This window comes from Gigantopelta aegis, chromosome 3 (genome assembly GCF_016097555.1).
Source record: "Gigantopelta aegis isolate Gae_Host chromosome 3, Gae_host_genome, whole genome shotgun sequence".
NCBI classification, from domain to species: Eukaryota; Metazoa; Mollusca; class Gastropoda; order Neomphalida; family Peltospiridae; genus Gigantopelta; species Gigantopelta aegis.
The window spans coordinates 71,794,744-71,812,340 of NC_054701.1; the positions used below are offsets into that span (position 1 = coordinate 71,794,744).

General features: G+C 38.1%; 2 protein-coding genes across 3 annotated transcripts; one reads left to right on the top strand and one right to left on the bottom strand.

The window, feature by feature from the left end:
• Window positions 1–129: 129 nt before the first annotated feature.
• Window positions 130–17,032, top strand: LOC121369032 (NADH dehydrogenase [ubiquinone] 1 alpha subcomplex assembly factor 3-like). 2 transcript variants are annotated; one of them, XM_041493843.1, is made up of 5 exons: window positions 130–275; window positions 13,386–13,575; window positions 14,412–14,478; window positions 15,853–15,953; window positions 16,336–17,032. In XM_041493843.1, exons 2-5 carry the CDS (start codon window positions 13,435–13,437, stop codon window positions 16,639–16,641), a joined length of 615 nt encoding a protein of 204 aa, XP_041349777.1. In that variant the 5' UTR covers window positions 130–275; window positions 13,386–13,434; the 3' UTR covers window positions 16,642–17,032. The 2 variants fall into 2 exon arrangements, with proteins under 2 accessions (XP_041349777.1, XP_041349776.1); XM_041493842.1 differs by lacking the exon at window positions 130–275 and adding an exon at window positions 12,160–12,302.
• LOC121369031 (protein rolling stone-like) lies at window positions 3,812–11,028 on the bottom strand. Its single transcript, XM_041493841.1, has 4 exons — window positions 10,736–11,028; window positions 9,098–9,320; window positions 8,230–8,340; window positions 3,812–5,731 (listed from the first exon to the last, which is right to left on the bottom strand). The coding sequence occupies exons 1-4, from the start codon at window positions 10,829–10,831 to the stop codon at window positions 5,250–5,252; spliced, it is 912 nt and encodes a 303-aa protein (XP_041349775.1). The 5' UTR covers window positions 10,832–11,028; the 3' UTR covers window positions 3,812–5,249.
• Window positions 17,033–17,597: the final 565 nt, after the last annotated feature.

The window sequence follows — 17,597 nt, forward strand, 5'->3', positions numbered from 1 at the left end:
TTCCATCTTATTTTGTCGTTAGCGAACATTTAATTTTAACTTTGTTATTTCTGGTTAATTTTTAGGCAACCTTTAAATCCTGGTTGAGTTCAGTCAGACCGAGCAAAATACTGTTTGCTAGACTGGTTTATCCCTTTTACATTAAACCAAATTACAACACCGGGGACCAGTCAAATTATAGGCCCTAATAGTAGTTGCGAACGTTAGCGTCGCTCTCTGTCACTGAACACGGGGTTGGTTCATTTACCAACAGCAACGAAATATTTCCAAGCAAAGTAAGTTTTTATTGTTTTCCCCCCCCCCCCCCCCCCCCCCATAAACTGCGGAACCTATGAGTTTATAGTCCTACTACTTTACGTACGTTGGTAGGTCTTTTGTAACTTAGAAATCTTGATATCAATCACCAATACCATCAGAGCTTATCTGATGTTTTTGGTTAGATAAGCAAAATCAATAAAATAGAAATAACCCGCCGTTAAAACAACACAATGTACAAGTGAATAATAATTCACTTACATGTTGTTATGTAGGCCCGTACGCAGGATTTTTAATGGGTGGGTGCGAATTGCTCGTGATGGGACCAATCAACATACAAATAACCCCTCAAAACAACAACGATTACGTACGTTGCGTACGGGCCTGTTATGATAATTAAATGTGAAGAAAATCAATAATATGCGATGAACATGCTATTGTCTTTTTTTTTAGTAGTAACAATAATAATGATGGCATATGTTACATATTTTTGTAGCCAATGTAATATGTTACCGTCTAATGGGCTTCCATTTTTATAGGGGGACATTAGGCGAGCGATTTACCACTTGACTATGTGCCGTCCCTCCCTCCTCTCTCGCCTTGTACGTGTATGATTTTGTCTGTATATTCAATGTATATCTTTTATTATGATCGTCGTCACGTTTATAACAGCTCGGACGGGATTTTACTTCCTATTCGTTCATTTCGTCCGTATTTAACAAACACACACACACACACACACACACACACACAGACAAAAATACATACACATACATACATACACACACACACATACACACACATACATACACATACACACACATACACAGACAAAAATACACACACACACATACATACAAGCACACACATGCACGCACACACATACACGCACACATACACACGCGCACACACTCATATACAAGAAACAGAACGAAAACGTTTGGGTTGTTGCTGTTTTTTACGATACCGCTAGAACACATTGATTTATTAATTACCGGCTATTGGATGTCAAACATTTGGTAATTTTTACATATAGTCTCAGAGAGGTAACCCGCTAAAGTTTTCCATTAGTAGTGTGGGATCGTTTATATGCACCATCCCACAGGCAGAATAGCATATACCACGGTTGTTGTTATACCAGTCGTGGTGCACTTACTGGAACGAGAAATAGCCTAAAAAGAAAGAAAGAAAGAAAGAAAGAAAAGAGAAGATGAAAGTACTTAGTAGTTATTGTCTGATACACTGTCAGACTGAGTAGTGAGTAGTTATTGTCTGATTCACTGTCCCACTGAGTAGTTATTGTCTGATACACTGTCAGACTGAGTAGTGACTGTCTGATACACTATCACACTGAGTAGTTATTGTCTGATTCACTGTCACACTGAGTAGTGACTGTCTGATACACTGTCACACTGAGTAGTTATTGTCTGATACACTGTCACACTGAGCAGTTACTGTCTGATACTGTCACACTGAGCAGTTACTGTCTGATACACTGTCACACTGAGCAGTTACTGTCTGATACACTGTCAGACTGAGCAGTTAGTCTGATACACTGTCACACTGAGCAGTTACTGTCTGATACACTGTCACACTGAGTAGTTACTGTCTGATACACTTTCACACTGAGTAGTTATTGTCTGATACACTGTCACACTGAGCAGTTACTGTCTGATACACTGTCACACTGAGCAGTTACTGTCTGATACACTGTCACACTGAGCAGTTACTGTCTGATACACTGTCACACTGAGCAGTTACTGTCTGATACACTGTCACACTGAACAGTTACTGTCTGATACACTTTCACACTGAGTAGTTACTGTCTGATACACTTTCACACCGAGTAGTTATTGTCTGATACACTGTCAAACTGAGCAGTTACTGTCTGATACACTGTCACACTGAGCAGTTACTGTCTGATACACTGTCACACTGAGCAGTTACTGTCTGATACACTGTCACACTGAGCAGTTACTGTCTGATACACTGTCAGACTGAGCAATTAGTCTGATACACTGTCACACTGAGCAGTTACTGTCTGATACACTGTCACACTGAGTAGTTATTGTCTGATTCACTGTCACACTGAACAGTTACTGTCTGATACACTTTCACACTGAGTAGTTACTGTCTGATACACTTTCACACTGAGTAGTTATTGTCTGATACACTGTCACACTGAGCAGTTACTGTCTGATACACTGTCACACTGAGCAGTTACTGTCTGATACACTGTCACACTGAGCAGTTACTGTCTGATACACTGTCACACTGAGCAGTTACTGTCTGATACACTGTCACACTGAACAGTTACTGTCTGATACACTTTCACACTGAGTAGTTACTGTCTGATACACTGTCACACTGAGCAGTTACTGTCTGATACACTGTCAGACTGAGTAGTTATTGTCTGATTCACTGTTAGACTGAGTAGTTATTGTCTGATACATTGCCAGATTGACTTTCGCTATCACCTTGTTACCCAGTGCGACAAACTATCCAGAATTTTTTGGAAAATCCGGAATTGTTTTTCATTATCCGGAATTTCAGAATTAATACCAAATATCAAGACAAACAGACTGAGTTTCAGTGTGGCTGTTTATTGCATTAGGCAAGCAAAGCAAGTACTATAGTACTGTCGGAAATAGAATAAAAATGATTTTCGTCGATTATTTCTTACATATTAAACAGACAAGTAAATATTTTGTAAATATATATTTAATTATAGTCTACCTAATTTAGCATTTCCTTGTTTTGGCTCTCATTAATGTACAAAGTGGTGTTTACTCTTGAAATTAAAAGAAATACGTCAGTAAACAGGTGATTTGTGAACTTTATTGGTCAACATATGTCAATTTCATTGCTGTTACAATATGTGAGGGACCGTTTCTGATGATGGTTTACCCCTATTCCTCAAAAACTAAATATTTGTAGACATTTATAAGTAACTTTTGAGCAAAACTGTCAAGAACCATTTTGAGTTTGTAATCTATTTTCCGGTATTAAAGGTGCTATCTCAAAGTTGCGTAATGACAGCTATTGCAAATCATGTTTTTATTAAATTTTGCTTTAACATTTAAAGACTACACCTTTAACTATATGCCCATAATTATGATTATAGGAAATTATTTTATCTACTTGTAGAAAATACAGTTTTATTGGAAAATCTTTATCACAAACAGATGATCACATATAACTTCTGATATAGCACCTTTAAGTGGTTGCAAGATTGTGTACATTTCTACTGTATTTATATTGAATTTATATTCACTAAATATGCTGGTCAAAATTAATAATTTATACTGCAATTGAAAATAATCAGTTATCTTGCAGTTTTAAATTAAAAGTTTGTTTACGGGTAAATGAAATTGACACATATCCATCAAAATGTGTTATAGTCTGTTCCAATAAAGGTCACAAAATCCTGTTTACCGACATCTTTATTTAAATTTCAAGAGTAAACACCACATTGTACATCAATGAGAGCCCAAACAAGTAAATGCTAAATTAGGTAGAGTATCATTAAATAGGTATTTACTAAATATTTATTTGTCAGTTTAATATGAAAGAAATAATTGACGAAAATTATTTTTATTCTATTTCCGACACTACTTTAGTTGTTAGAACTATCAAACAAGTTAACAGCATTATAATATCTAGACATGCATGAACGGAAACTTTAATTATGTTGTAAAATTACTGACGAACAATAATGGCGTCGATACGTTGTTTAATATGCGGCACTGAATTGAGCCTCCCCAAAACTGTTTAAAATCTATGGCTATGTACAGTCACGTTAGCAGGGTGTATACCACTAAATGAAATCACATAAACGACAATAGTAACATGTGTGGCTAAAACTGCTACACACAGCGTTTCAGTCAACATATACACAATGGATATGTTTTAGATATAACAAGAAGCTTCTTTGACTACCCCATTTTTGTAGACCCCGCACGTTTCAAGCAAAAAGTAGGATCCACAGTGTATGTAGTGCATAATACTCATTACGTAATTCCAGAGCCGGTTTATCCTAGTAGCACATGTAGCACGTGTTACCACCACGCGCTTCAGGGCGGCCCGCGGTGATGTGTAGGCCTACATTTATTTTCCCCGGGTCATTTCCCCCTCCCCACCTCTTCCTGAGGGGTTGCAACATATATATATATATATATATATATATATATATATATATATATATCCTGGGAAGGAGGTCCCGCTGTAATTTGTGCTACACTCCCCACGGATCCTTAAACCGGCTCTGCCGTAATTCTCACGTTATACGTAATCATCTCTCTTTGGAGAGATGAAAACGCAACACACAAGACATTACCCATAATGCATCACGCAGTACGGGAATCTCTCCAATTTGTTTTGTCACTTATTCTTATCTGCTATAGCCTACGCATCACACCATGTGCACTTCGCGCTATGACGTCACCTCATGGGATTCTACAGGCGGGGATATTAAGTTCAATTATTGAATAAGACCTTTAAGGGTGAAAAATACGCCGCAGTTTTTAAAAACTAGGGTCTGTCACTTTAATGTTATGGACCACCCTATTATTTAAAAAAGGAAAAAAACTTCTATAGTTCGTCCCATCATTCTATTAAAAAAAAAAAAATTGTAAATAATTTTACTTTGGTTTGACATAAGAAGAAAACTAATCGTGTTTTGAAAATAACAAAAATATACTATTTGTGTGTCTACTTTAGAAAACACGGCTCAGAAATACATACGTTGTTCAAAGTACATTTTATAGCATGAAAAAAAGGCGTTCAAGGTGGGAAGGGCTACAGATCCACGTCTGTTCAATGGCGTAGGCAGGATTTTGTATTGGGGGGGGGGGGGGGTCACTTGTGTAGTGGGATATGACACAGGAACCTTTTTAATGTTATTAATAAGCGAAAAGGTAAAAATTGGGGGGCATGGACCCCCCGGCCCCCCCCCCCCCCCGGGCTACGCCACTGCGTCTGTTCTAGCATGAGCTCTACGTAATCGTATCTAATAGGTTCATTGGCACTAACAGCCTCGTCTTTTGCTGATTCTCATCCCCCTTCGTGATTATCCTGCGATCACTACTGAATTCTAAATATTCAACTTCGTTATCCACGTAGCAACTATTTTCTCCTCTGGCGTGAACAACTTTTGACGTAACAAATTCTCGGAGACAGACGACAAAGAACACCGCGCAGTGACACACAACGTTTACGAGCACCAACAACATTGCGTAAGGCCACGCCCTAGATGGCACCGACCAGTCGAGAAAGTAATAGGCATGTGTTTCGTGCTTCTCCGCACCTCGGTTCGTGATACTAAACACTATGTAGGCGACGCTGTATACAAATGTCTGATAGAAGTGCAACAGTCGAGTAGGGATACCAGAAACCAAGATAACGGAAGTGACGTAGATACAGTTCAGTCCGTGTCCCAAGTAAAGTACTACCTTGCTTCCTTCAACTGTTGCCCCACCTGAAACAAAATCGACAAAAGGGTTTCTTAATTAATCTACCTACATGTAGGTATTCTAAAATACAAAATATATAATAGAAAGAACACCATTATGTCATCTAACTAGCCTGCGTGTGATCTGTGTAGTACAGACACCGTATATTTGTACTGTCGTAGCTATTTCCTATTTAAAATTCTAATGAAAGAAATGCGTTCCTAGCTTTTTGTGTTTTGTGTTCTGCAATGTTAAAGTTAGCCTATATGCACTTGTATGAACTTGATTAATGGTAAGTGATCCCCAACATTGATAAAAGACAGTGGCGGATCCAGAAAATCCATTGGGGTGGGGGGGGGGGGGCAATGACATGAGGCGGAATGCCAATGGAACTTTGGTGGAGGTTTTCAGGGGATCGTAAAAAAATGAAAATTAATATATAATAAAATTATAACCGTCACAAAATTTAGGGGGGGGGGGGGGGGGGGCTCTTGTCCCCGATCCGCCTCTGAAAGATAATACAACTTTAATAATTATGTTGTTCTGCTCGTAAGATTTGTCGTTACGGCAGTATCAAAATCCGTTGTCGGCCCACACAGTGGGGTATAGCCATTAAAATAAATAGTGGACGAAGCTACTCTCATATATTATAATGCATCTGTATGATACGTTATTACGGACGTTACATTTCTTACAAAAGGAAAATAATATTTAACGACATCTGCGGTCATCACTCCTATCATGATACAACAAGTGATCTTTTACATGCACTTTCTGATAGAACAGTATTCGCCAGTTTCACAAAACATCGTAAGTTTACGTTTGCGACTAGCAGTTATAAACCGGTCTTACGTTTAATGTGTCTGGTATCTATTTCACACAGAAAATCACATCATCATGGAAGACAGATTATTGTAAGGACAAGCGAAAATTAAATATGTGTACTTCAAACTCTGTTTGACCGGCCTCGGTGGCGTCGTGGCAGGCCATCGGTCTACAGGCTGGTAGGTACTGGGTTCGGATCCCAGTCGAGGCATAGGATTTTTAATCCAGATACCGACTCCAAACCGTGAGTGAGTGCTCCGCAAGGCTCAATGGGTAGGTGTAAACCACTTGCACCGACCAGTGATCCATAACTGGTTCAACAAAGGCCATGGTTTGTGCTATCCTGCATGTGGGAAGCGCAAATAAAAGATCCCTTGCTGCTAATCGGAAGAGTAGCCCATGTAGTGGCGACAGCGGGTTTCCTCTTAGAATATGTGTGGTCCTTAACCATATGTCTGACGCCATATAACCGTAAATAAAATGTGTTGAGTGCGTCGTTAAATAAAACATTTCTTTCTTTCAAACTCTGTTGTACTGTAACTGTTAATAGTAATACGAATTGTAGTTTAGTCGTTTTTTGCTACATTCTGGGGACATTTTGTAGCAAACATGTATACGTTTCTATTTCGAGCAAGATTAAGGTTGTTGTTTTGTTGTTTTGTTGTTTTGTTGTTGTTGTTGTTGTTGTTGTTGTTGTTTTAACAACAAATCAGGCCAAATATTCGACCTGACCGACCTTACCGCTTCCTACGTCCTTGAGTCGATATGTGGCCATTCGCTGAGACGGGAACAAATACTTTCTTTCTTTATTATCCAAAGCCATCCTGGCTATAGGCGCGACATAAACATCAATATTATTATCATAGTAACAGTTGTGCATATATACATAGTGTGATATTTAACAATCAAAATTACATGAATAGAGTATATAAAATGTCAATAGGAGGGTAAACATAATATATTAATTTTTAATGAACATTTCCCTTCTTAGAAAAGCCTTGTATAAATATTTTCCAAGATTGTTTAAAGTTTTTATATTTTCCGAGTTCAATAGTTTGATTAACTTAAACACGGAAGGTCTGACGTAGAAGTATTTCTTTATGTAATTTATTCTTAGATCATGGTAAAAAGGACAACTCAGAACACATCGATTACGATCGGCACTCAGACGAGCGCTATACCACTGAGCTACATCCCGCCACATATTATAGGCTATTATATACACTTCAAAAAAAGTAAGGGAACTCTAATAAGAATTTACAACTGCCAAAATTGTATGGTATATTAACTGTGGGGAATGGTTATATGATAATAGTGAATTGATTGGGCAAACATTACAACCGGTAATTCAGTATTACAGTAGGTTTTATGACCACGAAAGATCTTGAAGGACGATTGGGGTCAGAAGTGAAAGTTGGAAGTTGACGTGTATTTTTTTTATCAGTAAATCGCAAACAATAAAAATGACTAAAAACCAAACAATAACAATTGTATGATCAACAGAATGAAAAAAATTGACAGAAATAATGTTCCACAGTGATTAATGTACCTTCCTGGAAATTGTCAAAATCGAGAATGACACCCCACGCACGTGTACGGGGCAACTGCGTACTTTTTTGGAAGAGTATATGTGTCATTTTTATAAAAGTATGTATGGACCAGACAAATATAGCCAGTTTACGAGAAGAAAATGCCTTACCGTTATAAACTAAAGTCCAGTATAGCAGGGTAACAGAGTAGGTAGATGACTGCGAGACGTTGTGTATGACCCAGACAACTTTTAGATACCACGGCAAAACACGGGGTCTTCCTGAAACACATCGCCAACGACATTTACAATTAGATGTAACTTGCGCAAAAAGAGACAAAGAAAAGGAAGTAAAGTGAAGTTTGTTTTGTTTAACGACACCACTAGAGCACATTAATATATTAATCATCGGCTATTGGATTTCAAACATTTGGTAATTTTGACTCGTAGTCTTAGAGAGGAAACCAACTACATTTTTTTCATTAGTAGCAAGGGATCTTTTATATGCACCATTCAACTGACATGATAGCACATACCACGGCCCCATGATATACCAGTCGTGGAGCACTGGCTGGAACGAGAAATATCCCAATAGACTCATAAACGGGGGTCGATCCTAGACCGACCTCGCATTAGACGAGCGCTTTACCACTGTACGGTTTCCTACATTCCACCCCACAGAAAGAAAATGAAAGGCTTGTTTTAAACCGTAGCTATTTGGTGACTAGTTTATGGTTATTGTAATATTTGGTCACGAGAAAAAGAAACGAAACCTGCTACCGCCACAAAGGCTACTCGTACCTAAGATGCAGCGAGGTATATTTTATATATTGAAGTGAGGTAGGGAGCAGTTGTGCCCCTCCTACCCACCCCCACACTTTAAAAAGACGTTAAATTGCCCTTTTAGGTTATATGTACCTTATTATGTGTCTAGCTGGAAAAGACCCTCTGTTACTGTGCTTCAATTCATTTTAAAGCCCCACCCCACCCACCACCACCACCCAGTTATTTTAGGCTAGGTACGGCCCTGTTGTTATACCTATTAGCAAGTCTTTGCGCTTGATTTGTGTATACAGTGAGGCAGAGAAATCCAGCAGCGCGTTGAAGACGAGCAGTAGGAGACTCCAGTTGGTCAGATAGATGGGCCACCTCTGAACTACGTCATCACTGGTAACGGTTAATTGGAGGCTGGTGGCAACCAGCCCAGCCGACACCAAAATACCCAGCAGTCTCCACAAAGTGTAAAATGTTTTACCGCCAAACTGTGGAAAACAAAATAAACTCGTAAGCTTAAAGAAGCCAAGGTTCGTGGTTATAAATGTTTTTAGAGTCTAGATTCAATCTCTAATGACGTCACACGCATACAATTTGTATGGCGTTGCCATGGCGTTACAGTCTCCGAATCTTGAGTCTAGACTCGTAAAAGTTTGATAATCACTGAGCCTATGAAACATTTACCGGCCTCTGTGGTGTAGTGGTTAAGCTAAGGGAGATTAGGCTGGTGGGTATTGGGTTCGCATTCCGGTATCGGCTGCCACCCAGAGCGAGTTTAACGACTCATTGGGTAGATATGTAAGGCCACTACACCAACGTCTCACTAACTAACCATTAACCCATTGCCATGCGCACGCTTGCGTGTGTGCCAAGAATAGCGTGCTTGAACCATAATTGGATATAAGCACGAAACTAAGTTGACAATAAAACTTTTAGTCTTGAGTTAAGACTCCATTAGAGTCTGAGACTGCAATGCCATGACAACGTCAAACAAATTGTATGCGTGTGACGTCATTAGAGATACAAGTGTTTTATAAGCACGGGCCCTGTGTGTGTTTTAGGTATGGAATCTGACTATCATGCCAATGGTTCTGAGTTATATTATTAGGAAAGGGATACATGTGACCCATAGGCGTCGGAAGATGCCAGCAACTGGTGTGTGTGTGGGGGGGGGGGGGGGGGGAGGGCTGTTATATATTAATTCACCTTTCATCGGAGGGATGCATAATCTTCAGTGTTTTGTGGAGCACTGCTGCCTGCAACTCCCCCACCTTTTTCCGCCACCTATACATTTTGTAAGTACCGGGTACGGTTATTTGATGTCTAACATGGTTGTTTTAACAGTTGGTCAAGAGTTAAAAAGTAAACGTTTGTTTTGTTTAATGAAACCACTAGAGCTCGTTGATTTCTTAATCATCGGCTACTGGATGTCAAACGTTTGATGATACTGAGGTATATTAGTAGAGAAAACACGCTACATTTTTCAATTACAAGGGCATTTTATATGCACTTTCAATTGTTCAAGGGTTTAAACTTTTTAAAATGAAGAAAATAATAAAAAGAATTGTCACGTAGATTACTTAACAACTACAATGTGTGTGGGTTTTTTAAATCCTATTCCTACCAGTGCTAGCCGACTGATATATATATTATACTATACGCGGGAAAGTGCAAATAAAAACAAATACTTTCTACCAAAACAAAAATGAAGTGGGACTTCCTCTGAAAACTACGTGTCAGAATAATGTTTGACATCCATGATTAATTAATGTGCTCTAGTGGTGTCGTTAAACAAAATAAACTTGAACTATTCTAAATTATGAATTATTAAAAATCAAAATGTCATCGGTACAGCAATTTTAAACCAGAGATTGGGTGGGCCATGCACTACGCCATCACTAACCTGAAACTGGACAAACGTTGCTGGATTGTTGTGGTCCATGAAAAGGTTTCTCGAGTTAAATTCCGACTTCAGACGACTCTTGCAGCTCCATCCCATCTTTGGCTTAATTAAGTCTGTATTATTAGTGACGTTTTGTATCACAACCAAGCTGCAAGTATTTTAATTTTAAAGATGAACCAAGTTTCATATTACGATCATTCATTATGTTTTATAGCGGGTGGCCAAAAAACAACAACAACAATTTTGGAACGAACGAGCATGGAAGACGCAAGACACCATTGTGTCCGGTGCCATTCCCCCATCCCCCCCCCCCCCCCATGAACTTTTTAAATCTAGAGGCTCTGAAATACCATTTTGCAGTCATTTCAGGGAAGTTACATACTTAAAACGTCAATATTAATAACCACTGCTGTAAAAGAAATTGTCCCCGCTAGCTACGACCCTGTAATAAAAATAGTAAAGGTTACTTGCAAGTAACATGCCATAAACAGATATAGAAGACATACGCATGTGCATGCATATGAATTAATATAACTTACGTTGTTTACGACAATGAGGCCGGCGAAACTATGGGGAGGGGCGGTTTTCTCCTTTGTGTCTGGTTTAAAATATTTAAAACACAGCGTATCATTTTGACAGGATTCCCAGTACCCAACATCACTGTCACTGTCACTGATAGAGGCTACTGCACAAATAATGTTGTTCAACATGCTCTGATTCCTGCTGTAATATAAATGGTTTAATGCATATATTCAGACCGTACTAAAGGTCGCATTAACAAGTAAACACAGCCGTATAGCTATTTCACAGACAAGACAGACACACAAATTGTTTATTAAAGTCTCACCTCAGTTAAAACAACAAATCTAAAATGGCACTGAGCCACTCCATATAGAGTTATGAGAGACTATAAAATAGTAATAATCAACACATAAAATCTATAAATATTACATTAAAACATATTTAAAACATTTAACATGAAATAAAATATATATAAAGTGCAATGGTGTCATGGAAGCACGGTAAGATTGGTGACTTCTGTTATTTAAAATTGTATTTACTTCTAAACTGTTAAATATCCATTCAATGCTGGCTGTTCATACAGACCTGCCCTACACACTGGCATAGGATGCCTTGGTGGTGGTGTTATGGGGTGTTATTTTTTGTTGTTGTTGGGGTTGTTTGAGGTTGTTGTTTGTTGTTTTTGGGGAGGGGGGTTGGTGGGTCTTGTCTTAGGTTTTTTCGTTTCTTTTTGCACAACCCATAGTAATACTTGGGGGAAAACAGAGGACGCATACAGTGACAGTGTCAACATACAGTTCCTGGTAGTCATTTTGTTTTTCGTCCATGAAAACAGGATATTCGTAAAATTTAACTATGGTATGATACTACCAAATGGAATACTAAGGGGGGGTAATTCTAAATGTGTTTTGTACCTTGCAGCAACTTAGTGAGCATGATGTGAAAATGTAAAAGATTAGAAGCAGTATAAGTTTTTAAACAGCAGAATTATGTTTTTACATAAAATTACAAGTCATATTTTAAAGTCTGTTCGGCCACAGTGGAAGTAAGTTGACACTGTTATGTTCTGGGGGAGATTGATCATTGAGTATGCTGAACATCGTCATCGTGTGTCGGTGTCTGTGACACTGACAGTTACAATGACACTGGAAATAATTCCTTTTTCCCACCCCCACATCCTCAGCTCTGTTTTTTGTTTGTTGAGTACAGAATGAATGATTCTGTATGTGAATTAAATGTATTGTTAATTTGACATGAGTTCGACCCGTCCCCTCCCCTTTAAATGGTTAGGGTAGTTTTAGGAATAGGGTTAGGGTTAGTCTTTAGAGCCTTTGATATAGTATAATAGAGGGGTACGGGTTGAACACTTTCCTTTACAGTCCATAGGGGTCATTGAAATATTACGTAACACTCGAGGGGGTGGGTGTAGGTCCAAACATTATGTAGCGTTACAGGTGGTGGGTGGGCATATTTTATTATTTAACAGCGTTATGTCATGCATTTTAAAACATTTTTGTTACTAAAATCTTTAATTTTGTTTTGTGTCTTTCCTAAATGCTCTATCACAGCGACAATGTTTAATGTAGGTAGTTATAGCTAGGTGTATACATACAATATATAAGATTGTAAATCGAGTTGAAATGCATATAGATATGCACTTTCCCAAATAGCAAGCAGTACATTAGAATTATATTACACCCATCGCATGACTTGTTTGTGAAGGGGGGTGGGGGGGGGGGGTTGTTTCTAAGCATTACATAATATTTTGGGTGTGTATGGTTTAGTGTTATGGAGCATTACAGGGGGGAGGGTGGGTGTCTAATTTTGACAAAAATAGCGTTACATAATATTTGAATGGCCCGATAACCCCATTGCAGCTAAAAATTAAGCGGTTATTTTTGTTTGTAATTACAGTTCTAAGGCTTGGATATTAATATAAAAGGATATTAATATAAAAGCAATACTCATCCTAGTGAAGAAAGTCGTCTGCTCATATTTAAAATTTTTATTTCTCTTTTACTCTCTTAGAAAGAGTTGAACAAATCATATGTTAAGACACCAAATAATAGTAGACTCCTAAAACATTGCTTAGCTGTTGTTAAACAAATATTCCTTTCCATTCATACAGACGTTTAATTCGTCTCCACAATACCGAGGGTGACAATGCGTATCGTCCGATGACCATTCATATGCTGAGCAAGGAAGATGATGCAAACATCTACATCGAGGCGTACAGTCCTGAGGGCTTCAAGCTGAGCAGTGGCTTCCGGATACTCGGCCCGTGTGCGGTCTTCCCAAGATCCATTCTACACTGGAACGTAAGTTGGCATGAACATTAATATAAACTATTCTCCTTCATGTTTTCCTTCTAGAATTTTTATAAAATCCACTAACCATGGGATTAGTGATTTTAAAAATTTACTAGCCACAATTAAAAATTCAGTAGCCCTACTTTACTTTAAGTTACTACAATTTTACTAAGTAATAGTAATAATCAGATATGTCACCTAAAGAGGGAGATAGAACCTAAAAACACTAACGTTGGGGGGGGGGGGGGGGGGGGGGGGGGGGGCAGTATATTCATACTACAAAATAGACTTAACTGCAACATTTGAAAAAAAGAAATTCACTAGCCGTCGGGCATGGCAATAGTAGTTATTTATTAGCCCAACATTGAATATCACTAGCAGTGTTCGAGATTAACAGTATCCCGATATCCCAGGGATACCAGAATTTAATTTTGGATACCAGACTTCAAGAACCCAGTATCCCACTGGTATACCATATAATACTAAATTTTCAGGTGGGATACCAGATTTTGAAATGTTAGTATCCAACTGGAATACTGGCCAAAATTTTTAATCTCGAACACTGACTAGCCAAGGGAGTGGGGCTACCATAATCTAGAAGCCCTGTTTTTAATAGAATAGTGGATTAGCACCATCTTTCAGAGTGTTAAAATGGAGAATAATATGTTATGTAGTTGAGCTACTGTAGCCAAAGGGTATCAAAGAATGGCATTCAATAATAAGAAAATTAAAGTAACTAATCTACATACAGTATGTTCTAAATGATTAAATGAATATAAGATATATTCAAGATAGCAGCTTTAAGGCCCTTGATTTAACTCGGATCATGTGTTGTGTGTTTTCAGGTCAAGAGCTCAAAAGACATTCATGAAAATTCTCTTTCTTTGTTTTGTATGCTGGAGCCAAAGATTGGTGAGTACAGTGAGTTCTACATCATCGCTTATCGGCTACGAGGATATTGCGGCTAATTGACTAAATTACTGAAACATGGATTCAAATTCTATTTGTCTTCTAAAGCAGGGCTTCTGGAATGTTTATCAAATCCACTAGCCAATGGATCAGTGATTTTAAAAATGTACTAGCCATGATTAAAAATTCACTATCCCTACTTTACGTTCATTTAAGACAATTTGACTAAATAATAGTAAAAATCAGATATGTCACCTAAACAGATATAGTTTAAAAACACTAACTTTGGGGGGCAGGATATTCATATTTACAAAATAGACAACTGCAACATTTGACAAAAAACAATTCACTAGCTGTTGTGCACGGCAATAGTAGTTATTTACTAGCCCAACATTGAATATGACTAGCCATGGGAGTGGGGCTACCATAATCTAGAAGCCCTGTCTAAACGCATGCTTCCAAGTGACAATATTGCATATTGGAATAGTACAAAATGGTATCTATTTTGATGGTGTATTTGTTTCAGTGGCTGTATCAACAGTGAAACCTCTTAACACCAGACCCTCTGTAAACAGGAATTCCCTCAAAACCGGACGTTTTACAGAATCCCTTTTTAAAAACCAGGACAGAATGTAACCTCTCTAAACCAGATGCCTCTTAAAACCGGACATTTGTCTTGGTTCTGAGGGTGTCTGGTTTAGAGGGGTTTCACTGTATTTCAGTGGCTGAAAATATGGTCTATAGTAGATGAGTCAATTCGGGCTTACGTGTGTATTTCATAACTTCATAACCTATGTTTTTATCTAAAGTCATAGTTATAATAAAATCTGAAAAAAATTTAAGCCTTTATATTATATAGCTTTCTGTGATTCTTATTACATGTATGTCCTGCAAAAAAATTACATTAAGAGAGAAAAGAGGGAGACAAAGAAATAGGGAGGGAGTAGGAGGGGAGAGAGTATGAGTGAGGGAAGAGAGACAGGGGCAGTTGTGCTGCCAGAAAGAAATTTTTGGGTATGGCACAATGGAATTGAATGCAACCACAGTCAACAGGAAGGCCTCCCCCAGAAAGAAAATGGGTTAAGTTTAGGGTTAGGGTTAAGAAAATCATACATTAATGATAAGAGTAATTAATTTTGTTAAAAGATTAACATTTAAAAACAAATCTGCCCAAAAATCTGGGTATGGCGCCATACCTATTTTACCCTCTGGCAGAAGCCTTGAGGGGTGAGAGTGTGAGGGGAAAAAGTATGAGTGAGTGAGAGGGGTTTACTTTCCGTTTTGCAAAGAGTGGAAATAATCAGTTCTGGGTGCCCAACCACGATATATATTTCTAAACATTTCAGTCAAGTAGTCTTATAATTTGACATATTTCAGATATCCTAATTCTTGGAATTGGCGACCATGGTTCCAAGTACAACTTTGACATTATCCGCTACTTGAGGAGCAAAAAGATTAATGTTGAAATCTTGCCAACTGTAAGTGCAAAAATCCATCATTATTCAACTCTGATCTTTATCTTTATGCTTACATGTATCATGTAGTTTGCCAATTGCGAATTTTATTTTAATTTGGCGAAATAATTTTATGTAATAACTGACATTTTTTTAGAAAATAACTGTTGATTTCTGTAAATTTTTTAAGTTTAATAAACAATTTGGCAAATTTTTTTGCTCACCCAGAGCTAGCCCTGAAATTGAATGTTGAAGTCCTCGCGTTCAGATCAATTTCTCACAAACTATAAGTCCTAGGTCAGTGAAACTTGGTTTATAGTTGCACCTATTGATGTCCATCACAGTGCACTAAAAACATTTATGGTAGGCGAGACGTCTAATTCTACAGAATTTTTGTTTACTTTAGGATCAGGCCTGTTCTACATTCAACTTCCTGAACTCAGAGAGGCGTTACGTAGCAGCTGCCTTGATCCCGCCACAGGACGTTTCCTTCGACATTGACGAGGACCTGTTTGTGGAAGACCTGCAAGTGGAGTACACCAAAGAACTCGACACGCCCGGCGAGTTCGAAGAGGAATACAAATACATCAAAGAAAACTTTTATAGCAAACTGCCTGGATTGAAGTCACAGCAGACCAAACCTGATGATACGAAGGGTAAAAGGGAAACAGACGATTTAGTTGAACCAGAGAAAGATAAAGAGAAAAAATAATTATTATTTTGTATTTATTTATTGATGTGTGTAATATTGTCTTTTTCAAAATTGAAATCAAGTAGTCATATTGATGCAGTTGAAGTATGAATAGGAATGTAAAATAAAATAGTATGGTCGGAAATGTTTTGTGATATTAAAGTTTGTGTGTATTTTCATAATATTTTAACTTGTGTGTGTCAGAATTTTGTACAAATGGGGGCAGAATCTTGCTCAGTAGATAAGAGTGGCCTGAGATGTTTGGGTCATTACATAGGATAACATTTCATTACATTAAAAAAAAAAAAATTTTTAACATCACCACTAGGGCACATTGATTTATTAATCATCGGCTATTGGATATCAAAACATGGTCATTTTGACAGTCACAGAGAGGAAGGAAGGATATATTTTATTTAACGATGCACTAAACATATTTTATTTATGGTTATATGGCATCAGACATATGGTTAAGGACCACACATATATTGAGAGAGGAAACCCGCTGTCACCACTTCATGGGCTACTCTTTTCGATTAGCAGCAAGGGATCTTTTATATGCACCATCCCATAGACAGGATAGCACATACCACAACCTTTGATGTACCGGTCGTGGTGCACTGGCTGGAGCTAGAAATAGCCCACTGGGCCTCACTGATGGAGATAGAATCCAAACTGACTGCGCGTCAAGTGAGCACTGTACCATTGGGCTATGACTCGCCCTCACAGAGAGGAAACCAGCTACATTTTTCCATTGGTAGCAAGGGACCTTTAATATGCACTATCCCATAGACGGGATAGCACATATCACAGTAATTGGTATACCAGTCATGGTGATTTAGCTTTAATGAGAAATAGGCTATAGTACGTGTGCTGTCCTGTCTGTGGGAAACTGCATATAACAGATACCTTGCTGCTAATGAAAACGATGTTTATCTGATTTCCTCTAAGACTAATTGTCAGAATTGCCAAGTATT